Source organism: Xenopus tropicalis, chromosome 7, assembly GCF_000004195.4.
Source record: "Xenopus tropicalis strain Nigerian chromosome 7, UCB_Xtro_10.0, whole genome shotgun sequence".
In the NCBI taxonomy this organism is placed as follows: Eukaryota; Metazoa; Chordata; class Amphibia; order Anura; family Pipidae; genus Xenopus; species Xenopus tropicalis.
In genome coordinates, this window is record NC_030683.2 from 57145358 (window position 1) to 57162017 (window position 16660).

A 16660-nucleotide genomic window follows, 5' to 3' on the forward strand; every position below is an offset into this window, starting at 1 on the left:
ACTAAGATTTTAATTTAATTATTGCCAGAGGAAACGCTAGGGTACTGAGAATAAATAAAAAGGGGAGTAATATCAAAATTGCATTAAAGAGAATGGGTGGATGTTCATAGAAGCAACACTCAAAAAGACCGGCATAAAGAATAATTTACTTTGTAAAATACTGTTTTTATAAAGCAGCCCTACAGTCTGAATTATTTGCAGGCCCTACCCACCTGTCCGCATATACAGTGGGCCTAGGCAAAAGCTTCCTGCTTTCCTCTTGTTGAGACACTCACTTATGACGGGTAAGTTCTGTATAAAGGGACACATAAAATCCTTCCTATAGTTTTTACAGTTATTAAGAAGATAATAGTTATTAGAGGGGAGGAATATAAAACCACCAACTTTATGGCTGATGACTATTATGGTATCACAGGGCATATTTCTGTACAAACATTTTCTTGCTAAATGTACCACCTCTTTAATGTTGTGTAGGCAGGCCATTGTGCCTGATCCCGTGCTTTCAGAAAGAGCCACCACTGCACAATGGAACTTATTTCAGATAAGCTATTGTTTCTCCTACTTAAAGGAATACTGTCATGGGAAAACAGGTTTTTTTTCCAAACTCATCAGTTAAAAGAGCAGAATCCTGCATTGAAATCAGTTTTTTAAGATTTACAGATTTTTTTTATATTTAATTTTGAAATTTCACATGGGGCTACCCATATTCTTCCAGTCTCAGGGTGTCACAACCATGTGACGCATGCTCTGATAAACTTCAAAGCTGATCCCTACCAAAGGTGACAGACTTCCCACAAATCCTTTTAGTTCAAAGCAAACAAGAAAAACTTCAGAGCCGTAGGCTAAGGGATAGAAATACTTTCTATTAGTAGTTGGGGGTGCATTGAGACTGTGACCACAAAAATGATACCAACAAAGGCAAGAGCTCCTCTGCACTAATTACCAATATATGTGTAGGACATTAAAGTCCCTGTACTATTTGTTTGTTCGGGGGCTCACAGTCCTTCCCACTACAGATAAAAAACTGATTTATATTTCAATTAGTGCTCGCGCTCACCCAGTTAAATAGTAGGTTCGGGTGCTTATGCCCCAAAACTTTCGCTTATCACTTTTTTCTCTCTTCATTCTGGGGAATATATGGTCATATGTAAGTTCAAAATGCAGGCTGTTCACTCAACACTTCCTTTTGGTGGCCCGGATGCCATACCCCAGACCCGCAGCATGGGGAGATTCAACTTCAATAGTCAGCACAAAACCACATGCACTCGTCGGACTCCAGGACAGCGGATAAAAATTCAAAAAAGTTTTATTAAAGATAAAAACCTAACATGTTTTGTGTGACTGCACACGTATTTATAGGTACATGGAATAACAAACGATTCAGGGTTTAAAAGGCATGCACAAGTAGCATCATTCGTGATGTCACTTCCTTATGAAATTTGAAACCATATGCATATAACAATAATAAAGCAGTGAAACCAGTATAAGCATTCACTTTTAACTGCTTTTTAGAAAGCCTTAATCACAATGATTTAAATCTTAACTTCACGGGTCACTCTAATGAGACACGTATTTCTTTTTTAGATTTAACACTATCACATGTAGAATCAAAGGTGGTCACTACTATTTTTAAGAAAGAATGCACCGGCAACATGCTGTTACACGAAGCTTCTTGTCATCCAAAGCACTTATTTAAAGGCATTCCCATAGGACAATTTTGTAGACTAAAACGCAATTGTAGCCTGACTTTGAGTCTGACTTTATAGACAAAGCACACAGATTAAGAAAACAATTTTTGGCGAGAGGTTACTCTAAAAACTATGTAAACAGTGCCTTTAACCCTTTAAAGTGCCACAGGCCGTAGAATCTACGTCCTGTGTATCAAAGTACCTAAGTGCCGCAGGACGTAGATTCTACGTCCTGCTGCACTTCCGGGTTTGGGACCGGAGGAGTGGCTTTTTATTTCCCCATAGGAAATACTTGAAGTCCAGGAGGCTTTCCCTGCAGTGCCTCTGCCTTCTCCAGCTTCCCCCTCTGGCCCCCCCTCTTCCTGAACAGCCTACTCACAGATGGTTGTGTGCAGCTGCCTCTGCTGTGTCTTTCCAGATTCTTCTGCCAGGTATGTGCCAAATACACACACAAACACACAATCACACACTTATTACACTAATACACACTTATACTTACACACACATTTTTGGGGGGGTTTCACACATTCACAGCACTTACAGCACTCACACTAACTTACACACACACACAAAACACATTTTACCTAGTATACACACACACTTACGCAATTTTTTTTTAATTGCATCGTTTTTATTCTTGCCTGAAAAAAAAGTTTTATTGCCATTGCGGATAGCTTATTTGATAACCGCACCGCGCAATACCTTTTGTGTATTATTTTGGTGTTTCTACTACATTTTCTGTGATTATGGTGCATTTTTAGCCATTTTATTGCATTTTTAGCCATTTTATTGCATTTTCAGTAATGCATAGTTGTTGTTCGCTTGACTTTGTCTATAAAACTTATTTGCCCAAGCCAAAATACTCAAACTGTTATTCTGACCGCAGATATTATAAGGCAAAAAAAAAAATTGATTAGTGATTTTTTTTTATTTTTATCAATTTTATTGCATTTCACATTGTTCTTTATTACTTGTCTTTGCACATGGACATTTTGTCTGCTGTATTTCAATTTGGCATGCTCTGTACCCCACATAGTAAATCTATGCATATTGGGCATCAAACTGTTCAGTAGACCCCTGGCGTTCATACTTAGAGTGTCTTATGTTAATATGTTACTAAATGTGGGGTTACATAATGGGGAAACATGCAAACTTTGTGACGATTTTCAGAAATGTTACATAAACCGTTCTGTTTAGAATAGGAAAATATATGGTTTTCTAGGGTCTCCGTACTGTTAGGGGGTGTTATGGCACATAATACACATACCGGGTGCAAAAACTGCATGAGCCGGAGCATCTTATGTGAAAATTCATATGCACTATTTTTACTTGTGTGCCCCTGTACCCCACATAGTTTGGTAAATCTATGCATATAGGGCATCAAACTCTTCAGTAGACCCCTGGCGTTCATATTTAGAATGTTTTATGTTGATACGATACAAAATGTGGAGGTACATAATGTGGTAAAATGCAAGCTTTGTGACAATTTTCAGAAATGCCATAAAAACCGTTCTGTTTAGCATAGCTTTGTAGTTTGCAGTAGAAAGTTGTATTTACCCATTTTTTGTTTTGTCAGAATGTGTACTATCGGAAAATATATGGTTTTCTAGGGTGTCCATACTGTTATGGGGTCTTTTGAATTCGCCCGAATGTGTACTTTCCGAAAATATATGGTTTTGGGGGGGTCAATGTATTTTTTGTGTGTTTTTACCCCACAGAAAATGCAGTAAACGTGTTGAATTTTCAGTAGCTAAAGAGATCTCTGGGGCAATTTGTATGTACTAACTTCCTTTTGGGGGTTCTAAATTCCAGATACATCGGTGATCCTATGCACAATGGGCATCAAACTGTTCAGTGGACCCTTGGCTTTCATACTTAGGATGTATTGTCTTGGTACCGAATATTATGGGAGATATGATGCTTGAAAGTGGAAGGTGATTTTTTGAGGTGATTTTTTAGAATTTTCATAATTTTTTTATAGAAAATGCTAAATTCAGTAAAGCATTGCCGTTTGGTACTTAGGAGTTGGAAGACATAGTTACCCATTTCGGATTGCCCACCCTGGGCAATATTTTGTCACTAAGTGAAAGAGATAAATCAGACCGTAAGTGGCTACAAGTAAAAGGAATGTATCACTTGCTCGAGAGTATATGTATCAAAATGTTTCACCAGTACAAGCACAGGGAAAAGTTATAAAATAAATAGTTACATTAATTGTAACACAACAGCTTCAGTATACTTATTAACTTGTATGAGCTGTAACATCCAATACGTGGGATGTACAGCTCGACCTTTAAAAAAATCGTATACGAGAGCATATAAATCAGGTTAATTCCCGAAGTGAGGCAACAACATTTGCACAACACTTCACATGCTGTAATGGGGGAAATGTTTTGATGCTACGAATTCAGGGCATCGATAAAGTGACTATACAGAATAGAGGAGGTGACAAACAAAAGAAACTTTTAAAACTTGAAGCCAAATGGATTTTTATTCTTAATACACGGGAACCACAAAGACTTAATGTCAGATGGGACCTGAGTTGTCATGTATAATAATGTTGGAAAAAAAATCTTCTCTCTACCCTGTTCTTAGTTTGCCTTTTTTTTCTTAAAGGGGATGGCATTCTGAGATTCATTTAATTTTTTTTTTCTGATAGCCTGTCAATCCTCCCCAACTTTTAAGGGATTTTCTTTAAAGGGATGGGATTTTTTTTCTCTTTTTCTGACTGACAGCCTTTTAATTTTCCCTTCTGACAGTCTGTTAATCTCACATATTAATCATAGCATATATGTATGCCAATATTAAACATATTAATCATTAAACTTGTAATTGATATCAGGATAAACTGTCTGCACCAATAGATGCTTACATTGTTTGTATTAATGGATGCTTATACTGGTTTCACTGCTTTATTATTGTTATATGCATATGGTTTCAAATTTCATAAGGAAGTGACATCACGAATGATGCTACTTGTGCATGCCTCTTAAACCCTGAATCGTTTGTTATGCCATGAACCTATGAATACGTCACACGAAACATGTTAGGTTTTTATCTTTAATAAAGCTTTTTTGAATTTTTATCCGCTGTTCTTGAGTCAGACGAGTGCATGCCGTTTTGTGCTGGCTAGGACATTAAAGGACAAGGAAAGTCAAAAACTACCATTAAATAGCACACTATTAAATAGTACTACTATTGCTGTGTAAAAACGCTATATTTCTGGCTTGCCTAATGAAAGATTTACAGAGATACACTAACTACTAACTCGTTAACACCACCCCCCCCCCCCCCCCCCCCCCACACACACTTGCCGGCTGCTTCTTGCTCACCAACGTCGGCGCACACATCCAACTGGCCACCGGTCCCCCCTCTTCTCTACCCAGCTCAGCTTTTTTTCTTCATGTTTGACTTCTGATCTTCTGAACAGGTGAAATATGGGGAGACTTAAGGGTACTATTGAGACAACTGAAGGTATGCCTGCAGCTTGAGATTAACTCTTTACTAGCCTTTCCTTCTCCTTTAAGACCTTTTGTGTATTAAGCTACTAAAAGCCCTCCTTTTAAGGGTTATGGCACAGAAAAATTTATCTCACATGGGAAATCTTTGGTGTCTTGTGTGAATTGCGGGAGGTAAAACATAAACAGTGAGGAACATAAGTATTTGAACACCCTGCGATTTTGCAAGTTCTCCCACTTAGAAATCATGGAGGGGTCTGAAATTAACATTGTAGGTGCATTCCTGCTGTGAGAGACAGCATTTAAAAAAAAAAAAAAATCAGGAAATCACATTGTATCATTTTTAAAGAATGTATCTGTATTGCACTGATGCAAGTATTTGAACACCTGAGAAAATCAGTGTTAATATGTTGTACTTTGTTTGCAATTACAGAGGTCAAACGTTTCCTGTAGTTCTTGACCAGGTTTGCACACACTGCAACAGGGATTTTGGCCGACTCCTCCACACACATCTCCTCTAGATCTGTCAGGTTTCGGTCTCTGAGCAACAAAGTTTCCGCTCCCTCCAAAGATTTTCTATTGGATTTAGGTCTGGTGGCTAGGCCACTCCAGAACCTTGATATGCCTCTGACGAAGCCACTTCATGGTTACCCTGGCTGTGTGCTTTTGGTCATTGTCATGTTGGAAGACCCAGCCACGACCAATCTTCAATGCTCTGACTGTGGCAAGGAGGTTGTTTCTCAAAATCTCACAATACATCACATTCATCCTCTCCTTAATACAGTTGTCCTGTCCCCTTCGCAGAAAAGCACCCCCAAAGCATGATGTTACCACCCCCATGCTTCATAGTAGGAATGGGATGCAACTCATCCTTATTTTTCCTCCAAACACAGGGAGTGAAGTTTAGACCAAAAAGTTCTACTTTGGTCTCATATAACCTCATGACTTTCTCCCATGCCTCCTCTGGATCATCCAGATGGTCACTGGCAAACTTCAGACGGGCCTGGACATTTGATGACTTGAGCAGGGGAACCTTCTGTGCAATGCATGATTTGAAACCATGACGGTGTAGTGTTCTACCGACAGTGACCTTTGAAACTTTGGTCCCAGCTCTCTTCATGTCATTGACCAGCTCCTCCCTTGTAGTTCTGGGCTGATTCCTCAGCTTTCTTATCAGTGATTCCCCACGAGGTGAGATCTTGCATGGAGCCCCAGTCCTAGGGAGACTGACAGTTGTCTTTAGCCTCTTCCATTTTCTAACAATTGCTCCAACAGTTGATCTATTTTCACCAAGCTGTTTGGCAATTGCCCCATAGCCCTTTCCAGCCTTGTGGAGCTCCACAATTTTGTCTGACAGCTCTTTGGTCTTGCCCATGGTAGTAGTTGGAGTCTGACTGACTGTGGGGTGGATGGGTGTCTTTAAAGAGCTCAGACTAATTTAGATTAAGGAGTGGAGTGGAGTTGGACTATTTAAAGGCAGAGTAACAGGTCTTTGAAAGCCAGAATTCTTGCTGATTGCCAGGTGTTCAAATACTTATGTGCAGCAGTGCAATACAAATACATTCTTTAAAAATCATACAATGTGATTTCTTGAATTTTTTTTTAAATGCTCTCTCACACAGAGAGGTGTTCAAATACTTATGTTCCTCACTGTAAATCTCACAACCATCATAAAAAGCAGGAGAGGGCAATTTTCAGAGGTTACAGGATTCTTATGTTTAAGTGTCAGAGATTTCCACTGACAGCAAAGGTATTTTTAGCAGACTTGTTGCTTGCAGATTGCTCAAATTTACTGTGGGCAACAAATCACCCTTTGTGCCATCACCTTAAACTAAGGAGAGGCAGTATATTAGTTAGTATGGTAGTTTGCCTATTTCCGCAATAAAATACAGGAGGGTTTCTCTACCAGCAGTGCTATTATTCCAAAGCAGGGCAGTGAAAGCAGCGTAGAAACATGGAGGTGCTATGAGTTTAGGCAGTTGAATCTTTTAGCAGAAAGGTCAGGAGCTATTATCTTCTCACCTGCCCACTCTTCTGTTGATAGGCTGCCGGAGAAAAGGGAGGGGGTTACATCTCTTCAACCCAGTACAAAGTGACAGAAGTTTATCAAAGTATAATTCACATGGCTGAAGGTACTTGGAAATGAATGTCAGATACAATAAGTTTTGAAGGCAGTTGATATACATACTTGCAGAAGGGTATGTGTTACTTGGTTGGAGAAACCCTTATGCTTCTAGATAGTGCTTTCAGTAGCCAGGACACAAGTGTATTTTCAGGTTGGGAAGTCTGCAATGGACTTGGTAATAAGATCTTCCCTCAGCTATGAACAGGTTTTCTATGTAGTTCAGAGTTTGTTGTAGATCAACATGACAGTTCTGCTCTGCCCAACGACGAATGCATTATAGTTGCTGCAGGTGCCCCCTTCGTAGAGGATATAAGGTACCACTGTGACATCGTCTGACTGGACCTTTAATGGGCAATCCTTAAGCAGATGAGATAAGTGTGATAACGTGAGATAAACACAAAATTTATTGAAGGGGAACAGTTGCCTGTTCAATGTTGGAAGACGGCCCAATCCAACCGGTTAAGCTGGCATCGGTCATAAGAGTCCACTGTGAGACCAAACAGAATTTTCTCTTGGTAAGGTTGGTATCCTGCCACCACCACTGAAAGAATAGTTTTGTGAGGTGGGACTGTGTCAACAGGGCTTGCAGACTGTGTTGGATTTTGCTTAATTTGTGGAGGACTTCTAGTTTGAACAAGCTCAAGTAAAACTGGGTATACTGTTCCACCTTGATAGTGGAAGGAGTTAGTCCTAAGAGACACATACATTTCTTGCACTAATAATGGTTTAAAAGACAGCCTGCACTACAACTATTTTTAGTTTGTGCACATTTTTACTTGAAAGCAATGTAATCAAATTGAACCCCTAGGAATATAATTGACTAAGTTGGAGCTAAGATACTGTTGGCATGGTACATGTTCCACCCATGTGATGGCAGGATGTGGACAAGTGTGTTGCTGAGGACAGCTGAATGAGAACCTCAGAAGTACACAGTCATGGTAAGGAAGTATGAACAGTTCTTGTCACATGAAGCAATGATTTTTGTGAATATGAGTGGTGCAGCTAAATTTTAGGGCTTAAAATTGAAATTGTTTGCGTATGCAGGGAGGGAATTAAGGCTAATAACTGTTAAGGGCGCAGTCAGTTCGGGGACCACATCAACGAGCTGATGCGGTCCCCTGAATTTTTTAACCTGCCCGATTGATATCTGGCCGATTTCAGGTATCAGTCAGGCAGGCCAGTCGTTGCTGGCCCTACACTGGCCGATAAGCTACCGAATGGGTCCAAGGGACCAAGATTCAGGGACCTCAATTTTTTAATTATAACATGGGGAAGAGAGCTGTAAGCAATGTATTTGCACACAAACTATGCAGGTCAAAGAAGACCAACCAGAATGTGTCATTGTTGCAGGGAGACCTGGCAAATTGGCAATATGGACAGCTAAGTTGTAGATAACATTCAGCGTTGATAAATGTAAGGTATGCATTTGAGATTTAAAAATGTAAAAGCAACTTAAACATTAAATAGGACTAAGTTAGGCAAATCCTTGATGAAGAAGAACCTGGGGGACTTACAGCAAGTAATGTCAGTCGGCAGCAGGAAGCGTCATTAAGGTACTTGTCCTGTATAGATTCATGAGAGGAGAGGGTAATTCTTCCCATTTACAAAGCACTGCTAAGAATCCATCTAAAATATACAGCGAATTTGTGGTTTTTAGTACTTAGAAGGGATACCTTAAAGAGTCATTTCATGGATCTAGGTTGTAAGATTAAAGGACATGTAAACTCACACAAAAAACCGCAAACAGCCTCTTTGATATTTCAATACCTGCCACTCTGGTTGTCCAAAGGTTAATAGTAATGATGAATCCCCTTAATTACTTAAATTTCCTTCTCTTACCCCTCCCCGCCCCTTCTCTCAAGAATTTGCTTTGGCTGTTGGCTCTTTGCTCCTGGGCATGCTCAGTTTTCCTCAGCTCAGATTACTAAACACAACCTCCATTTTAGCAGCCAATGAAGAGATGACATTGCTGGTTTTCACAGAAACTAAGCTCTAGCTGTCTGCTCCTAGTCTTTTCATAATAGTGCCTTCAAACAGGGGGGATATATGCAGTACAGGTATGGGACCAGTTATCCAGACTGCTCGGGACCTGGGGTTTTCCGGATAAGGGATCTTTCCATAATTTGGATCTCCATAACTTAAGTCTGCTAAAAATCATTTAAATATTGAATAAACCCAATAGGATTGTTTTGCCTCCAATAAGGACGCATTATACCTTAGTTGGGATCAAGTACAAAGTACTGTTTTATTATTATAGAGAAAAATAAATAATTTTAAAAAATTAGAATTACTTGCTTATAATGGAGTCTATGGGAGATGGCCTTTGCGTAATTCTGAACTTTCTGGATAGCGGGTTTCCAGATAAGGGATCCCATACCTGTACAAATTATGCCATTTGGGTGGGGGAGACGTGCCCAACTGATGTACATTGTAGGCTTTACATGTCCTTTAAAGGGGATGTAAAATACATTAATTAATACATTAATTACAAAATCTGTATAGTTTTTTTTATATAAAAAAAATAAAATAAAATACAAAACACAATATACTTCACTTCAGTTCCCCCTTCTCTCCAATCACATGGACTTTGGCTTGCACAAATTTTCAACAGCCAATGGCTGCTCAACTTGAAACAATTTCTCCTCCTGAGTTCTGAAGGGCAGGACAATTTTTATAAAGAAACTGTACAGATTTTGTAAATAAATATATTGAACATATGTTTAATTTTCAGCAGTGGACCTGATAATGGGATTTTATTCTTTGACTTTATATTGGAAGACCATTCCTTAAAGGGACTGTACACTTTTTTTAGTAAATTTTACCTGTGCCACAATTATTTTTATAATAGACAACACAAGCTTAGGAAGCTACATGTGTGGTTTAATTCTTTGTCTTAGAAAGATGAGTTAAGGTTTCTAGAGCACTGAGCTGATTATTCCTTGGTGTATAACACATACAGCCCAATGGAAGGGGATCAGTTGTGTTAGGGGTAAGAATGACTAAGAGAATAAAGGCTTGCTTAAACAAGGGGAAGCTACATGGGTTACAGCATGATGAGGAAACTACTGTAGATAGATTTCGTGAAGCCACATACATCTGGTGGTTAGAAGATTCATATGTTTACCACCCCGCAATTCACACTAACACCAAAGAAAAGGTATTTTTAGAAGGAAGAGGAGATTTGTCGTCCACAGGTAGCACAGATTTTCTCGTCCTCATTCCTTTTGGCATAGGCAAGACTGCTCAATGTGCCATTAGGCTGTACAGTAATGTATACACACATATAATAATAATGTACATATAAAATGTATATCTGTGGAGTAAAATGAATTTCATGTATTAGTAACACTTGATCACTTTATTGCACTAGTCACTTTAAGATGTTGCAACATGATGCCATTTCCTACTGCATGCTTTTACTATGGGTATATATGTATGGTTGGTTAGAGGCATGGTTGCCTTAAGAAAGGTCCTGAGGGGGACCAGAATGTCATGTTGACTATTCATGCTTTAATCAAGATTTTTATGCACTTTTTTTTTTTTTTACTTTAATTCGGGGTGCTGGTCCTTTTTTACAATATAAATCATATATCTTGATGAAAAGGGCCCAACTCCAAAGAAAAACATTATTATGCATTGTATGCATTTGTGAATAATGGTACAGTCACTTCAAAAAACAATGATAAAGTGAGAGGCAAGGAGTAACAACACCACAAATAAATTAAATACAGTAAGAGCCAGTGGGAACTTTAGCCCCAAATACATTTAATACGATGAAAAAAAATGGACACCCCAGACCAAATTGTCCCTTCCATAAAGCAGGTTACATGAAGCCTACAGGTTTTAAAATCAATTGCATTGCTAAGCATTTTCCCATGCTTTACCTAGTTGTATGAGAATAGCACCCAAGCAGAAGAAATAGCAGAACAAGCCAAGTGAGACACTGTGCTATGCTGGCTCTTTCTGAAAGCACAGGATTAACCAATACTACAACTAAAAAAAAATTAATTTATTGCTGAAAGAATAACATTTTAAATGGTAATACAAATTACTTGCGATGTACAAAGTATGATATAGAAATTAAAACCATAAAAATCGCAACAGAATCCCTTTAAGGAGATTCCACAATGAAAACTGTCTAACAGTAACTATAAAGCTAACTTAAAATCTAAAAAAAATTATGTTGCAGAGACAACTATATAAGGCAGTAACTAAGATACTACATTTTTGAAGTGCAAAGCGTAGCAGTAAAAATACATCTCTGAAATATATTAACTGGGAAAGGTTTTTCAAAGGGTTAAACACAAAAGGATAGTGCAACATCTTTAAAATTCTGCTTAAAGGAAAGGCAAAGTCACTTGGGGGTGCCAAAATGTTAGGCACCCCCAAGTGACTTAAATCGCCTACCTTGTACCCCGGGGGCTGGTGCCTCTGTTCGGAGCGAACAGCACCAGCCTGGGGTAGCTTCAGCGCTTCCTCCTTCCTGATTCACTCGTACGCACATGCGCAGTAGAGTGAAAAGCCAAACTTTAACAGAGAAGTCGGCTTTTCACATTACTGCGCATGCGCCGACCGCTGGCATTTGCCAGAAAAGGAAGCAGGAAGGAGGAAGCACTGACTACAGGTACCCTGGGCTGGTGCCGTTTTCTCCTAACGGGGGCACCAGCCCGGGGTACAAGGTAGGCGATTTAAGTCACTTGGGGGTGCCTAACATTTTGGCACCCCCAAGTGACTTTGCCCTTCATTCTCCTTTAATACATGTACATGTCTATATAGTTTAATAGAAGCACTAACAATTAAGAAAACCAATGCGTTTAAGCCATTCATATTAGCCAAATTAGTTGCTAATACTTTTCGTTTATCTACACTACTAGACGAAACCAACTAATGAAGATTTTGTTTTTAATAGAGCCAATTTTAACAGTGTATCTATTGATGGGTGGGTGATTCAGAAGGAAATGCAAGAGAGAATAAAATGTATGAAAGTAAACAAAGGTCCATGACCCAATGGTATTCACCCCAGGAAAATATAAATATAAAGTTATACATACATACATACATACATATAAGAGCTTAGCTCTCTACTTAAAGGGATACAGTCTTAATTTTTTGGTGTACTTTTTATTTCTAAATTACTGTTTACACAGCAAATAATTCACTCTGCTATTTAAAATCTTAATCTTGAATCAACAAATGTATTTATTTTTAGTTGTAATTGTGTAGGCAGCCATCTCAATCCATTGTGCCTGAGTCTGAGCTTTCAAAAGAGCTAGCACTACACATTAGAACTGCTTTCATGTAACCTATTGCTTCTCCTACTACAATGTAACTGGAGGAGTCGCAAGCCAGACTTGGATTTCTTACTACTGAGTGCTGTTCTGATATCTACTGGGACCTGCATTCTTGCACCTTTCCCATTGTTCTGCTGATCGGCTCCTAGGAGGGGGTTGATATCACTCCAACTTGCAGCTCAGCAGTGAAGTGTGACTGAAGTTTATCAGAGCACAGGTCACATGACTGTGGTACCCTGGGAAATTTCAAAATTAAATATATAAAAATCTGTTTGCGGTTTTGAAAAATGGATTACAATGCAGGATTCTGCTGGAAAAGCTCGGTTAAATAATGTGTTTGGGGGAAACAAAAAACCATTTTTTCCTTGACAGTATTCCTTTAAAATTTCACCTAGCAAGGTGCAAAGTGATTGGTGAATTGCTAACGGGTTGCTTGCAAAAACAAAAAAAAAAAAATCCTTTTCTCAGCTTAAAAACCACAGGCAAGTTAACTTAACATCAGTGCTAGCTAAGCTTTTGAAAGGGGTAATATGTGCACTGGGGTTGAACTTGATGGACTTTTGTCTTTTTTACCCAAAATTAACTATGTAATATACAATGGCCCTGTGGAAAAATTTAGAGAAAATATGCAAATTATAATTACTGCAAAGGTCATTTGAGGCATGAACACAAAAGCCCAGTCAAAGTAAAGAATTTAAGTACAGCACTTCTCACCTGGTTTGTATGCATGCTCCAATTTAGCAACTTGTGGCGTGATCAGCTTTGTTCGTTCCTTTTTTGGTCCTTCTCTAGATCTGTCCTGAGATACAGACAACTTGCCGAGCTTCTCAAAGTAATTCTGGAAAGCAACATATAGTGCATTATACAACATAAAACTAGCAAACATATATATGTATATGACTGAATACACAACACTTTATGCACACTAAAACAATTTATGCTGAAATGCTTTAAAGGCAAAAAGCACTGCAAACTGTTCGCTTGCAAATAAATTACCTTATAAATTCTAGACGTACAGGGGACATCTGAGGCACAACAGTCTAAAATTTTACATATGCTGTGCACGGGAGTGCCAGCCTTTGAAAAACATGACTAGAGGTAACTAGATAACCATGACGTGGTATGATGGCTTACCAATCCTATGATCATAATTTTGTAACTAAAAATCACTTTTTTGAAAATACATGCACTAGCATAGATAATTTACTTATGAAACAGGAGACCAAGGAATGTGCATTGATCAATCCCCCTCTCTTTTTCGTATGCTTGCAGTTAACTTGGCCAGATCACTCTATATACTCAGTATACTCTATTTAGCCCTGGAGTGCCCCCACACCCCCTTCTCTGTATCTACATATGCATAAGAAGCTTTTGTCCAGCATCCCCACTGGTGACAGCAGTGGAAGGGGGCAGATTTACAAGCATAGGCACTAAACTGCACAAGTGAAGCTGCCAATAAGAATTGAGGAATTAGTTTTGAACACCCTACTATAAGTCAGAGTTTAAGCAAATACCTGACTGGTTGTTATTGGTAAAAGCACTTCTACAATTTAGCACCTATGTTAGTAAATCAGCCCTACAGAACATGCTGATCAGAGCTCAAACACCTACAGCTTGCTAGAAAATATAAGAGCAGGTGAAACCAAACTGGTGTAACCACAATTAAGTGGGTGACCCAAACTTACAAAAACAACTGTAAAGCACATACATTTATTCCTTATAAGTCAATGGGTAGGGTTGATGCAAAAAATACAGGGATCTAAAGCAAACTTTGTCAAAGTTTGTGCAAATTAAGGGCAAGATTGGGTCGGTCAAGGTGTGGCCAGATAGGGTTATGGGGCCTCAAACCAACCTTCCTCCTGGACCATCCAGAAGGGTCTGCTGTATTTACTGATCTTGGCAAGTGCAGCACAGACACCAAGAATGGGCTACTTTATGATGTCTGGTAATTTTGTGTTTATCTTTATTCACTGAAGACCATCCTACTAATCAGCATATGGCTTTTGGCAATGCCCTGGCTTCAGTCACCCACAATTTTCCAATTCTTGGATTAAATAGGCTGTGAACTCCACAGGGATCTTGCCAGCTGTACTGAAATCTTTGCAAGTATAGAAACAATCCAATAACTTATCTGGTGCTTTGTCTATTACTCAAGCCTCTGGAAGTAATTAATAAATGATCTAATTTCCTCATTTATTTTGTCCTTTGTAGATAAAATATAATGGCACACACTGGATCTGTTCAGAGCAATTAAACATCTTTCTCAAAAGGAGGAAGGAGGTGTGACTTCTTAGTCTGGAACTTGAAAGCAGACCACACCACAACTTTTTACTGGCTTGCTTTAATGCAGACAAGGCTGCTAATTCTCCCACATTGTATGCACAAGTGAATGATGCTAAGAGCACCACTTTCTTGGATTGATTCCAGAATTGTGCTTTTTCTAGAGTTTTAAAAGGAGTCCTGGTTAAACTATTAACACAAAAGGGTAGGTCCCAGAGAAGAAGAATCTTTTTGATGCAGGATTTTATTAAAGAATCTCTGGAATAAATTTTCCCAGATTTTTTCCCGTCAAGGCTAATATAGCCTGGGTTAGCCCCAGGTATTTTAAAATCACTACCAGCACTTTTGAGAACAAACGGAAATTAGGGGAAGGAAAATTATCCCAACAAAATTGGGCCCTATCTAGTGTTACATTTTCAACACTTTCTAAACAAATGGAATTGGATGAGAATTTTGATAAGCTCAATTGACCCATTTTGTCTCAGGTCATCCACTCCCAACATTTTCTTTTGCATTGGTAGCTTAAGAGGAAGGCCTGCCATTATTTTACAGATGCCATCTATGTTTCTATTAGAGTTCACTCTATGGACCAGATCTACGGTAACCTGGCTTAATATATCATCCTTTATATTTGTTCTTTCCCAGCTAGGTGGTTGGCTGAAAGATTTTTTCTATTTTATTTAGGAGTTCCACACATCTGGTGCCTCCCTGCTTTTGGATATTGACGACGACAGTGTTTAACTTTTCTTTGTGTACTGTACCCTTAAGAAATGCTTGAATTAAAAAAGACTCTATTGCCCTTAGTTATTAGAACATTGGATGGAATTTCACTGGGGTGCTCCTTCTTAAATTTTCTTTAGAACACCATCATTTCAGCCAGTCTCTAAGACTCTGAGGCAATGTCATTTTTTCTGCAAATAAAAATTCTTCACCTTCCTCAACTGCAATAACTACAGGTGTCTTGTATGCCACCTTGCCCACTTACTTATTTGTATAGTTGAAAAAAGTTTGGGAATCCCTCTCTGCCTGCATAATAATTTACTCAGCTTTCACCAAAAAAAGATAAGTGGTATGTCTTTCATTTCTGTACTGAGTACTGGGCTGTTTTCTGAACAAAGATTTTTAGTGAAGCAGTATTTAGTTGTATTGTTTTGTATCACGGTTTAGGGGAAGGCTACAAAAAGCTATCCCAGAGGTTTAAACTTTCAGTTTCAACTGTAAGGAATATAATCAGGAAATGGAAAGCCACAGGCACAGTTTCTGTAAAACCCAGGTCCGGCAGGCCAAGAAAAATATAGGAGCAGCATATGTGGAGGATTGTGAGAATGGTTACGGACAACCCAAAATCACCTCCAAAGACCTGCAAGAACATCTTGCTGCAGATGGTGTATCTGTACGTCGTTCTACAATTCAGCCCAATTTGCACAAAGAACATCTGTATGGCAGGGTGATGAGAAAGAAGTCCTTTCTGCACTCAAGCCACAAACAGTCGCTTGTTATATGCAAAAGCTCATTTAGACAAGCCACAGTCATTTTGGAACAAAGTGCTTTTAACTGATGAGACAAAAAAAAAAGTTATTTGCTCATAACAAAAAGCGCTTTGCATGGCAGAAGAAGAACATCACATTCCAGGAAAAACCTGCTACCTACTGTCAAATTTGGTGGAGGTTCCATCATGCTGTGGGGCTGTGTGGCTAGCTCAGGGTCTGCGGGCCCTTGTTAAAGTCAAGGGTCGGATGAATTCAACCTAATATCTACAAATTCTTCAGGATACTGTTTAAGCATTATTCACAAAGTTGAAGTTACACAGGGGTTGAA

The 16660-nt window shown here is 38.9% G+C and overlaps 1 protein-coding gene across 1 annotated transcript in view; it reads right to left on the reverse strand.

Moving 5' to 3' along the window:
* Positions 1–16660, reverse strand: part of patl1 (protein associated with topoisomerase II homolog 1) — a 94807-nt gene that overhangs the window by 23848 nt on the left and 54299 nt on the right. The window contains exon 11 of the mRNA NM_001102823.1: positions 13277–13400. Coding sequence (NP_001096293.1) covers positions 13277–13400 — 124 coding nt within the window. The remainder of the gene's footprint in view (positions 1–13276; positions 13401–16660) is intronic.